The 13,738-nt window shown below is 43.4% G+C and overlaps 1 protein-coding gene across 4 annotated transcripts in view; it reads right to left on the bottom strand.

Annotated features, from left to right (window-relative positions):
- Positions 1-13,464, bottom strand: part of MAP4K3 (mitogen-activated protein kinase kinase kinase kinase 3) — a 249,756-nt gene extending 236,292 nt beyond the window's left edge. For 2 of the 4 annotated variants that reach the window (XM_083176044.1, XM_083176047.1), the window contains exon 1: positions 12,985-13,463. In XM_083176044.1, coding sequence (XP_083032170.1) covers positions 12,985-13,080 — 96 coding nt within the window. In that variant the 5' untranslated portion in view covers positions 13,081-13,463. Of the gene's footprint in view, positions 1-12,984 lie in introns of all 4 variants that reach the window. The other 2 variants (XM_083176045.1, XM_083176046.1) reach the window with 2 other exon arrangements.
- Between the last annotated feature and the right edge of the window lie 274 nt (positions 13,465-13,738).

Below are 13,738 nucleotides of genomic sequence, written 5' to 3'. Positions count from 1 at the left end.
ATATTTGGTTTGGTACACCACTGCGTCGCTAGATGCCGCAGACATCAGCTGGCTGGGATCCTTGTCTTTAGCATCATACTTGCTGTTACAGTGATGTTTCCCATAGCAACCAACCAGAATCTAGCTATTACCTTTTAGAAGGCGCTATATAAACAATAAGCAGATTCTTATTGGTTGCTATGGGCAACTTATAAAAGCCTGCACTATACCTTCTAGTTTGAGATGAATAGTGGCACTATTCAGGAGATTCCTGAAGACACAGATACATTCACGGAGCAATATGAACATAGGTGAAATGCAGCTACTTACACGGACAATAGATAGGCATGACATTGTATAGAGACCAGACAGACATCAGGGCAGGCTATTCAGAATATCATATGGTCATGGCAGTTCAGGGTGCAGAAAAAAGGTCAGGACGCAGCAAAAACTCAAGGTAGGTGACAATCTAGAGAGAGTCCACACCTACAGGGATAGGCATATACTGCAGCTTAATACATGCAGCTGGCTTAAATATAAAAGGTGCAGGCAGCTGATCAAAAACACTCCTTAGGAGCCAAGATCCTAAAACCAGATGAAACCATAGCTTGATATTGTAATCACATTGCAACTATGTGCGTGACTGCTGGTGAGCATCCTGCAAAGGCAGTGGAAGGAGAAGAGAGTTGCATACGAATGGATGATTTGCATAATCATCGATTCGCAGCCTTGGGTGCAGGGGAGAAATCATTCCATGGTCGGCGACCATCAAATGATTTCTTTGGCGCTCGCAGATCTGAGACACCTCTATGGTGTCTCAGACCTGTGGGCGCCCTGTGTGAGGACAGGGCGGGCAGCTGACATCAGCTGCCCGCCCCACACTCGCGGCACCAGGTGATTTGCATGGGAACACCCATGAAATGCTGGACGTTCCCATATGCATATAGCCCGGCCCGCCACACCTCCATGCACCCCACATGTGCGCTCGCACACAGCAGCTGCACATGTGCAAAAATAAACCCACTGGGGGACTGACTGAATCTGAATAATCCCCCACAGTGTGAGGTCCTTAACCCATTAGCCCATGAGTAGTAATAAATTACCATAACCTAATATTGATGACAGTCCAATGAAAAGTAGGCCAGTCGAAGGGCCAAAACAATGGGGATTGAAAGCTTTTATCAGTAGTCCAGTAGTATATACCACCCTGAAACAGGTGCACAGAATCAAGATGCAACAATGCAATTTCTATAGTCAAATATTAGCAATGGAGTAGCTCAATAACTTAACGTGGCACTAACACTTTTCAACAAAGAGGGTTGTCAAGTTTCTCCATTGCTAAAGCTACCCTGGTCAACTGAAAGTGCTGTTATTGTGGAATAGTCTACAAGCAATAATAGCATAGCCATAAAGTGTTGGGCCAAACAAGCTCAAACAAAGGAACCACCAAGTGCTTAAGCATGTAGCGCATAAGAATAGTCTGTCCTCGAGTGCAACACCCTCTACAGAGTTCCCAAAAACCATTGAAAGCAACATCAGCACAAGAACTGTTCCATGGGTACTTCATAGATTGGATTTCCATGGCTAAGCAGCTGCAAACCTTAAATCACCAATGCTAAATGTTGTCCAGGATGGTGTAAAACACCACCAATGGACTCTTGAGCATTGGAAACCGGTTCTCTGGATTGGTAAATCATCTGGTAGTCTGGAAGACTAATCTGGATTTGGCAGAAGCCAAAATAACACTTCCCATTCGAACAAGTAGAGACTACTGTAAAGTTTGTTGAAAGAGGAATAATGGTCTGAGGACCATCTTCATTGTTTGGGACCTTTAAATGCAGGAAAATCTTAATGCTACATCATACAGTGACTACAAGGAGACTATAAAAAAAATGTTCCCAATTTTGCAATCGATGCTCCAACTCTGCAATAGGAAACAGATGGAGCCCCATGAAGAGAGGCTACATGAGCAGCAAAAGGAATCCTGGTTGGAGAAGGAGATTAAAATTACAAAGCATAAAGTAGGCCCGGCCTGGCCACCTTGGGGCTCCCAGCTTTCCCAGCATTCTCTGCCACAGTTTTGTTATTAGGGAATGCTAAAACTGCAGCAAGTCATGCTGGGATTTGTAGTTTCACAGCTGCTGAAATGCAACTTGTTGGCCAAGCCTAGCATAAGACGACGTGTAGCTTTAAAGCCCCACATCTTATAATGCAATAAGAAAAGAGACAATAGCTGCAAGTGTTTCTCACAGTGCACATTAGAATAGTGACAGTGTAGTGGGTGAAGCAGAACAGATTCTAGTAATATGATGTGTTTTAATAGTTATTGAATTTACCATCTAGGAGAAAATGTGACCTTACTATGAAAAGTCAAGTTTTTATTAGCATTCATTGAAGCAATTAAAAACGAGTAAACAGGTAAGGAGGATAGCATGTATTGGTTTCAAGGCATACATGTTCACTTCCAGTCAGGAGCTGCATATTTCTGACACGGCTTGTCCTGTTTACTTGTGTGTGCACATTTCACATGCAGTGCTGCTGCTGTCTTCATAATACTAGTGTGTAACCAGCCATAGGGGGGTATTCAATCCCCCGCCGCTATTTCCGATGGGGGAAACAGGGGAGGGCGCCTATTCAATACGGTCTTTCCCGACACTTTAAAAGCAGTCGGCCTTGTTTGCCGAGAACTGCCGTGGATCGTCGAGCTCACGGCCAGATCATGACGATCCATGGCCGTTTCTCGCCACCATGCCCCCTTTTCGGCTCTCTGCAGGCGAGACGTTTAATCCAGCCTGCCGAGATGCAGTAGAGCGGGCCGAGAACAGGACCGGGTCATGACTGTCGGGTCGGCCCCACAGTCACGTCCCGGGATTGAATGCTGCCCATAGTGTACAACAAGTTATATGCATGACACAGTGACTGACAAGTAATGAAACGGGTTAGATGCAACCGACCATTCTGCTCATATTACAGTCCAGTCCAAGTAAATGTCTCAGGCTATCAAAAATTACAAAAGGCAATTTGGCAAATAAAACAATTATAATCCTTTTTAATGGCTATGGGAGTTCTCCTTTAAACAAGACCTATTTATATCGCTATACAACAGGAGGAGTGGATGGAAGTGTCAACATGCAGAATCTTAACATTTTTCATATGGACCTTTAGTCAATATTTTACATGTCAACTATTGACTGTGGAAATAAACACTGTAGACATATATACTGGTATGGTCTATGCTCTGCTTTCATCACAGGTACACTATGCCGTGTGTCAAATGAGTGATATCACTATCTTGTAAAATTTGCAAAAACATCATTAGAAATTTCTAAGAAACAATAAATTCAAATCTGAAACCGTGCCACTTTTGTAGTAACTCTAATCTGCAGTGTTTCCAAGTGAATCGGTATTATACAAGTTCCCGAGCGAAATGTTTTGATGCCCTTTGAACTTCCGTAAATATGTTTTTCATGTAAATGTTTTCATATGGAAAAATGCCCGAGCGAGGAAGCAGTGTTCGGAAACAAACATCAAAACCATGTTTCCATTTTATGCCACGGAAAAGTATATAACCCGAACAGGTTTATAACATTAAAAAAACAACTAAATATTAGTGCATTATCTTATTGGTGCAATGGTAGAATTTGGCGATTTCAGAAACAAGGCGATTAGCACATCACATACTAAAATACAGGACTTGCAAGGTAAAACTGAAAATATTTACAATAATTCTTGTTCGCGTACAACAGGTACAGGAATTGAATGCTAAGAATTATATGGAACATTGAGAAAAATGTAGCAAATAAAGTAATTAAGAACAAATCACATAGGGACACCATTGATAAATGCCCAAGCTGTGTAGTCTAAAAACAAGTCACAACTGCATCTACAGCAGACTTGCTAAGCTTGGTACACACTGGCAGATACTGTATATCTGCAGATTAAATGAGTTGCCGAAGGTGCCCGCACAGCAGCCCTGCACATGCGCAAATGCGAATTGCTAAACCATCGGTCCCTGGTGTGAACACGTCGGAGACCCAGGCAATCAGAATGAGGACCCAATCAATCAATGATACACCTCAAGAGGTGTTGTTAAGGTACAAATCAAAACATACAAATCAGCTCAGAGATTTACAGCAGCAAAAATGAGCGGCGTGCGATTATTTGCCACTTGGAAAATCAGCCAACAATCATGCTGTATCCTGATCCACCTATAAACCCCCACTATTTTAATCCAGCTACATTGCTGATAAATGCACGTTGGTTGCAGGATATCAACATTATTTTTTAATGAAGTTAAGCCTAAAATAATTCTTACGTTATTAAACAGACCACCAACCAATTCGCAACCAAGTGCTTTTTGATAATACTCAGCACAACAGCCTGATGACAAGCGACAGTAAATCTGACAAGTAGGAGTCTATTACGTGGCTGCTACACTTGTATGTGCCAGGTTCCGTTTCGACAACAGTGCTCGTGTTTCAATTCTGTCAGTGCACTCTGTATCCAGATCACATTTCTACGCCTTATACCCTCCACTTCTAACTTCTAACACCTCCTGGTAGTGTCCTGAAAGTGAACAACAGGTATCACTTTCTAAGCCTCAATGCACTATCTCTTATTTCATGCAGCCCAGCGGTATGTTCAGCAGTGTCTCATATGCTGTAATAAAGGTTTTATGCACCTTGATAGTGCCAATTCTCACCCAGCACATAAGTCAATTGGATTTAAGATGTGTGTCATCATAAAACACATGGCACACGTATGTCCTGTTTATTCTATTAGGATCATTCCTATGCCAATGCAGATGCCTAAACTGTCATTTGTTTCCAACAGCAAGGCTGGGGTAATGGTTAGCACTGCTGCCTCCCAGTACAGAGATCTTGGATTTGATTGCCACCCTGGCTAGAACAGTTTTTGCATATTCTCTCCATGCTTGTGTGGGTTTCCTATGGGCACTCCGATTTTCTCCCATTACCCAAAAAATTGGCTCCCATTGGGGGTCAATTCAATTCGGTTTGATTAAGGCCCGGAGGGAGCTTCCACAGCTATTCTACTCAGCGCGTAGCTAACTGCGACTAGTGGTCAGAGTTCTGGTTGCACTTGTCCTGGGTAGGGAACAGAAATCCGACAAAACTAGGGTGGCGACGATGTTATAAGTCCTAGCACGCTGCAAACAGCGGGACTCTTAAGATGGAAAATGTAATTACTCCCAACTAAACACCTGCAAGTGCCGGCATTCTCCCACTTAGCAGTGCGCTGAATAAATTGAATCATGTTGTAGGGAATATAGATTGAAACTTCCAGTGGGACAGGGACTAGTGTAAATGTCCAAATATTGTATGCAGAATATAAATGCACTATATAAATGGAAATAACTAAGCAAGCGTAACAATATATGACAGAACTCTGCACACACGGGCTTGTAGCTCCAGGTTAAGTGCACAGGGCTAACTCAATTGCAACCTGTAGGTTGCACTTACCACAGATTTCTGTATGAACAGGCTTTCTACTCTTCCCGCAGCCACCCAGAGCGTAATAACCCGTAGTTCCGGGAACCTACCTAGGAATACACTATTGCTACCCAGCTACACACATTCAGCCGCAAATGGAGTTGCGACAAGTTACGTACCGCTAGCTTTTAGTTGCTCATAACTGTATACACTCAGCCACAGAACATAACTAGAGCTAAAAATCAAGTAATAATATTTAAAAATAAATGAACAAGAGCCATATACAAAATCAGCCCTTATGTGCCTCATGTAGAAGTGGACACATTTTATGTCAGAAAAGCATATCTACAATGCAGCAAAAAGGGGACAATAAATGACGTGCCAGTATGTCGCTATGTTAAATGCTTCTGCTTCATGAAGATTCCTCTAAATCTGTGTACACAGAAGATGATAAATCCTAACCCCATTGGCAGGTGTGAACCCTGATATGTGTGAAAACCATCAATATCAGACATATTGGATTGGCTTTGAAGCACAGCTGATGGCCATTAAGACATATTGGTGCATCTGGCTGAGTGTTTGGGCAGGAGCTAATGTCACAGCTAGGCGGGCAAATTCAAATGCCCAACCAACCATCGAGCAGCCAGTAAGTGTGTATACTGGATTGGCCACTTGGTCAAGGTGACGGCGGGTCCATTGACATATCTGTCTGTTGTGCACCCAGCCCCTAAAGTGTGGAATACTACTTGTATCACTGTTATATCTCCATGTATTACCCCATACTGTTGGTTAGAAGCAGAAAGGCCACCATGAGCAATGGTTCATCATTACAGTGCCTTTACTCTAAAAGCAGGGAGAATAAAAACATTGCCTCCTGGATTGAAGTGTGTAATAAATGTGTAATTTGGGAAGAAGACTAAGAACTTATTTTAGTAAAATATTTTGAGTATTTATTCTTTTAAAATGATTAAATGACTTTTCTAATGTAGTTAAGGTTTATATGTTAATTCTGCACCAGGGGTCAAGCACCAGCAACAGATATGCTTCCTGGCAGGTGTATGTGTGCGGTACAAATGATAACACACCTCACTGTAGTTGTCTTATGCTCGCCTGCTGCTTTCCTTCCCTATGAGTAAAGGGCCCCATGATCAGCAATTAATTGTGACAATTTTCAGATATGGAGATGATTGCCACAATTAATTTTAGATGTGTGGGCTCCCCCTTTTCGCAATCCCAATCAAAATCGCCAATCGATTGCTTAATCAGATTTTTAAACATGTTTAATAATCTGGTATTATCTGCGGATCATTTTTATATGTGTGGGCATTCCCATTTCGTCTTCTTCATCTATTTACATTATGAACAGCTGAAATGACAATCGATTGGGCAATTTCCAGATATGAAGATGCAATCTTTAGATGGAAAAATCTGCCGATCACTGAAATAAATCTGTAATGTGTGGGCAAAGTCAGATAGATTGTAAAATCCATTTATCTGGCCAAAAAATCCCTGGATCTGGAAATCCATTAATTGTGATTGCTGATGTATGGGGCCCATTAGTCTGCATAAAACAGCTGTGTTCAATAATACACCATATCAAAGTGGGCTAGAAGATCATAAAATACTAGTAAGCCCAATGGAAGCAAATGCTTCGAAAGCTAGTCTGCTACCTTGTGACTGCCTTTATGTTTGTGCATGTGCGAGAAAGATGTAGTTTCACTCGCTGCCAACAGATGGCAGTGTTTCTGAGACACACAAACGGACACTAGAGATATATAATTTATAGTTTATATAAAATCAACCAATGAATGCTGTTGGGTTATCAAACATCTCAAAGTACAGTACTAGTGTTTTTTTCCTACTAAAGCAGGTAACTGCCATGTTGGTGTTTATGACACTATCTGTGGTTTCCTATGCTTTCCTTTAGGTGGATTTCCTCTGGGTGCTCAGGTCTCTTCCCCTAACACATGTGTGATAATGAATATAGTAAGCTCCACTGATGTGAATGACTGAAATATTATTTGTAGGAGCAATGTGTAATGTCAACAGTTGATGAAAAAAATATCTGTTGGGTCCTGACCTACATTTCACTTAATTACTACTATTTTCGACCCCCCCCAGCTCTCTAAAGAGCATCCGCCATGAAGCATGATTTCCATCCTCATGCCAACCCCCATCTCTTTCCAGCTTTGTGACGACTCTGTCTCTCTCGAGTATCATGAGGGGCCATTCTCATGGTGCTTTCCCCATCTCCTTATCTACAGTATATGCCAGTACCCTGTGTAACTACATCTTCATGCCCACCAGATCTATTTAGCCTCATGTCCACCTACTTTTCATTATTCTCTGCCCTCCCTCTTTCACCCCAGCATCTTTCATCAATGCCCCCCAAATTTTAGAAGAGGGAGGGGGTTTGTGGGTTGGTACATGGTGGGTGTTGCACTCCTAGTGTTCATTCTAGCACCCGCCATTTTTGAAAACCCATGCAGTTCCTGTTCCGTGCCTGGGGTGTCGCTGTCTGCTGTGGTGTTTCTAGCACAGGTCTGGATTGCATATCAGTGCTGATATACAGACCACACTGTGCTAGAAGCACTACAGCAGACGGTGACACCCCAGGCAGGGAAGAGGAACTGCATGGGTTTTCAAAGATGGCGGGTGCTAGAATGAACACTACACTCCTTTCTGTCTGTCTCAACTCAGTGACTCCTTTTCCGTTGCCCAGTCTTTTTTTATATCTGTTTTATCTATGAACCATTTTCATCTTTGCCCCCTCCGTTTTATCTGTGTCCGCCACCCACTTCCTCTCTTTTATCCCTGCCTCCTAAATTTACCTCATATCATTTTATTGAGAAAGATAAGAGAGATGGGGATTCGGTGGTCACTGGGGGCCCGTGAAATGGGGTAGGGTGATGGTGGGGGCATCTGAGTTTGGTGACTCTGGCTCCAGTTATTTAAAGTGACGAACGAGGGAGAAGTAAGGTTGTGACCTAATGCTCCCATACACTTGGCCGATTTGTCCTAAGCAGCTCCCCAGTTGGGCCCACTTACGAAGTGTCATATTTTACATGCGATTTATCGCATGTAACTCTTGGGAGCTGCAGGTTGGGGGGGGGGGTGGGGGCATGAAAATGTAAAAAAAAAAAAAATTCAAAAGAATGGATGGCCATTGAGCTCTCTTATCCAACCAGCGGCCGCCGATTTTTTTGTATCAGGGTTTTTTTTAATTCTCCTGACCACTGGGAATGCAGAGCGGGGAGAGCGTCTCTCCTTCTAGGCGCTTGCCCGCTCTGCAGATAAGTGTGTGCCAGCAAATTTAATGAAATGGGCCCAAATCGCATAGTGTATGGGGGCCTTAACCTACAGTCAGTCATAACTGTATGTGTGCTAGATTGACGATAGCAACGTTGTAATATAAGATTTATATTCAAACAAACTTCACCACCAAGAACCACAAGCTGTCTATCCATGCCTAAAACTAATTATTTTCTACATAAAAAGTATACATTTTAAGCAGCAATCAGATGGAAGAAAATTAGATATGTGCTTTTGAAATAAAATCACAGTGGCAAACTAAAAGTATCTTATTATTAATTAGTATGTTCTGGGGGCTACTATTTGTAGTTATGCACAGCATGAAGAACTTCAATGGAAACCAGTCACATGATGTAGAGAGCAAAGAGGATTTACAAAGCCCCTCCGAGCCCTGCCAGTTCTGTGTACTGTAAAATCTTCCCACTCTGCCTGCAAATGACTTGCTCAATGTTGAGCCAGTGCCTGACTGGCAGCCATACATTGTGTCCTCAATAACTTCTCAGGAAGGTGCAAAACAGCTCTATACATTTCATGTCAAGGCAGAGAGGGTGGACAATTATACAGCACGTAAGAGTATTCTTTTAGGCTACAACACTGATTTTTTTTTTTTCATGGGATTGTTGCTTAACTTCCTGTTTAAAAATCTGGGATTGTTACATTAATAGCTCAATTTCTCTCTGTCCATTCTATAAATCTGTATTTAAAACACAGCTGATTGGCTGGTGCCTTATCACCTTCTGCATTATAACTGCTTTATCACTTTACCAGGCTTAATACATCTGCCTCCATGTCTAATAAGCTCCATACACACTAGACAACTTATTAAAGTAGATAACTCATTTTGGCTATCCTTAGCAATATCTTAAAAAAAAAATTGCTTGGTGTTTATGCCCAATATCGCTAACGATGCATGTGCATCATTAACAACCCTGGTCATCTGTGCTGCATGCTTAATGTTAACTATATTGCCAGTGAGGCATGCAGCAACCTATCGTTCAGTGTGTAGGGCCACTATCGTTTGGCCATGACACTGGGAAACTTCAAGCCACTGACGATATCACACATTAAGCGAATCATGTGTTATGGGGCTTGAGTTCTTACAGGTCTATTCATAAAACAATGGAAAGAGTGGAGAAGCGAGCTAGTGGAAAAATTAGCCATGGCAACCAATCAGCTGTTACATATAATTTTATATACTGTTACTTCAAAGCTGATTGGTTGCTATGGACAACTTCTCCACACTGATTCATGAGAACAATTTCTTACAACTTCTCCACAAATGAATAATACGGAGTTCCTTATGCATACAATTTATACTAATACGCAAAAGTCATGCTGTAGAACTTTGACCTGTGCTGAGACTATTCTATATTTTAGCTGGAATACTATATAAAGTATAGCTACATGCACACATAGGCACAGCACACACGTTCTTTCTTTCTTCGGTAGCAGGCACACTAGTGTGTAAATTCTGTGCAACCTGCATGCTCGGCCCATGCACACACTAGCATACCTTAGTACGATTATTTCTCTAGCGGCACAATGAAAACTTTCAGAGCCATAGACCATGCTCACATATCTTCTAAAGGCCCATACACACTAGAAGAAATTGTCATCAATATTATTTAGTCTTCTGAACGATATTAATGGCAATATCTTCTAGTCTAGTGTGTATGCCTAATATCGTTAACAATGTGCGCCGCTCATTGTTAATGATATTTATTTATTAACAGTTTCTTATATAGTGCAAACATATTCCACAGCACTTTACAGAGAATATTTGAACATTCACATCAGTCCCTGCCCCAGTGGAGTTTACAATCTATATTCCCTACCACAAGTACACACACACACATTCTAGGGTTAATTTTTGTTGGAAGCCAATTAACTTACCAGTATATTTTTGGATTGTGGGAGGAAACCGGAGTACCCGGAGTAAACCCACGCAGGTACAGGGAGAATATACAAACTCTGCAGTTAGGGCCATGGTGGGTATCGAACTGATAACCAAAGTAATGTGAGTCAGTAATGCTAACCATTACACCATCCGTGCTGCCCACGGATATTGACATGCAGGTCAATCTGCCAATATTGCTCATGCCTTTTGCACCCATCATTTAGTGTGGATGGGTGACAAACAACATGAGCTATATTGGCCTACTGCACCCCGTGCCCCACCGCTCACGTCACCCCCGGCCCACCGCACACCTAACCCTCTGCTCTCCCCAGCATTCCCTGCTCCTTCCTTCCCTTGCTCCCACCGATAGCTTCACCCCCAGTACAGGCTCTACCCAGCACATACACTGGCTCAGCCACTGCCACTTACTTAGCACCCACTGCTGGCTCCGCCCCTACCCGGAGAGGTGAGCATTTAGACACTGGCCACCAATGGTTACATTAGTACATTAATGGCCACCAATGTAAATATATGCTGCACCCTCCCCACTGCCCACCAATGTGTACCATGCATGGTACCCACTGCCCACCAATGTAGCATGCATGCATGTTTGCATGCACCCCCTTGCTGCCAATGTGTACCATGCATGGTACCCACTGCCCACCAATGTGGCATGTATGCATGTTTGAAGCATGCATGCAGACTTTATAGGCCACTGGCCTATACTAGCATGCATGCACCCCCTTGCAACCAATGTGTACCATGCATGGTACCTTCTGCCCACCAATGTTTGTAACATGCATGCATGGCCTGCCCACCAATGTTTGTAACATGCATGCATGGCCTGCCCACCAATGTAGCATGCATACATTTGTAGCATGTACGCACCCACATCCCACCAATGTATAGCCTACATGTACAGCAGTATGTATAGCCTGCATGTATGCTGTATTGTACACGCTGCCAAACAGGTAGGCTATATTTTTGTGTCAAATATAGCATAAATAGGCAATGTGTTTTACACGCTGCCGCCAGCATATAGCCTTCATGTATTGCAGCATGTAAAATACAGTGTAAATGTACACTATATTTTACACGCTGCCGCCAAAGTATAGCCAACATGTATGGCAGAGTGTAAAATATAGTCTACATGTACATGGCTTGATTATACCCTGCAGTACTCAGGCCCACCGTCCCTGTTATTCCAGCCCTTTATTTAAGTTTCAGGGTTTCACACCAGCCAATTATCTAAATGTACAGTCACTGAAGTGTCTCAGAAGTTTGGTGCCAATATCTTTTGTCTTTCGTAAAAAAAATTTAGTGTGGATGCACAATACATTCCATGATTAGCTTAATGGAAATTGTTTACCAATATCTTTTGTCATATCTTCTTGTGTGTATGGGCTTTTTGAGCCGGCTATGTACTACCATGGTAGGCACAGATACTGACACTGTACCATGCAACTTGCAGATACAGGCCATAATCACATACTGTCAGCACAGGTTCTATTATTACTGTGCTGGATCATGTATACAAAATGCGAAATGTTGACACAGGCAATGAATCGCATACTGTCAACACAGTATTAAACTCGTATTGCCACTGTGGCTGGGACAAATATGCACAATGCAACCTGCAGAATGCCCTCATCACAGATATTACTCCACTTATTTCTGTGCTTGTCGCAGACACTTGTAAAGATGCCGGCCATACTTTCAAAGTTTCATCATGGGAATAATTTGCATTATTCCAGCTAGCCCAAAAACTGGAGCAGTGCCCTCACATACCAATCTTACACAGTTTCATCACAGGTATTACCCCATATTCCAGTGATGTGGAAATATGCTGTAGTTGTGCACTCCTGCAGCTTGCATGCGCAGGCCATGGCATAGACTTCCACAACTCCTAGCATTCCTGTAACTGGCACAAAGCGCACTGGCAGAGGTCACAGCTCACTTTTTACAGTTGGCACAAACTCTTGTTGCTAATTACATAATATACACAAATACACATCATCATTATTGAACATGGATGCTAGCAGTCATCTCTGCACAGGTATTTTGCCACATCTGACTTCTGCCCCTGGCACACTGTGGCACAGATCTCTGTAACAACACCAGCCAGCCTCACTTTGCACATTAGGTTTCTGACAAATGCAGATTCTGCCCCTCTCTCTCTCACTCACACACACACACACACACACACACACACACACACACACACACACACACACACACATATACATACATACATACATGCCTGTCTGCCTCTCCAGCTGGCAGCACAAGGCGACCTCTCCGCTGCATATGCCACACGTCATGCCCCGTCCCCACCAGTGTAATTACCTTGTACACATCCCCATAGGTGCCACTACCGATCCTCTGAATGAGCTCGAAATCCTCCTGCGGATTCCTCCGGGACAGGTCGCAGCCCGTGCTCATGGTGACCGGCCGGGGAGGGGGGACCCCCGACCCCACTCACGCCTGCAGCCCGCAATAGGGAACCGGGTCCCCGTTCACACGCACACCAGGCTCGGCCTCGGACCCCTCTTACACCCGCAGACGTAGAGACGTACAGGATCCGGGAGAATAGAAGCCCCGTTGATCCAACAACATGGCTCCCGAAACGGGCCTGTGCGCAGGCGCAGTGCGGGGGCAGAGGCCTGTGCCAGGGGTGGGGAGAGGAAGAGACGGGGACGGGGTAGTACAGGGCACGCCTGGGGTATACAATCTATAGGTGTCGTTGCTGAAGGGACGCGATGCGGAGTGGCGGAAGATAGGAATATCTAGGGGAACTATACTGGGCAATACAAGCAGGAAGGGTGCCAGTTCCTGCAGCTCACTGCGACCACTACGTAGGAAGGTGGGCGCACATGACTGGCATCACCTGGGTAGCAGAGAAAGTGCTTTTCCCACTCAGCACGGTGTATATTTGAAAGTAATATTAATAAAAAAAAAAGAAAAATCTAATGACTATGCAGGCAACCAACCTGGTATGTGATAGTATATGTGTATATATTTATAGCTCCAGCTCACACAAATAGATGATAAATCCTGTGACACAAGGATGTGCTCATACTGTAGCAGTGCTATATTCCCT

Source organism: Crinia signifera, chromosome 3 (assembly GCF_055691185.1).
Source record: "Crinia signifera chromosome 3, ASM5569118v1, whole genome shotgun sequence".
Classification (NCBI taxonomy): Eukaryota; Metazoa; Chordata; class Amphibia; order Anura; family Myobatrachidae; genus Crinia; species Crinia signifera.
This window is presented reverse-complemented; position numbering and strand designations above follow the sequence as displayed.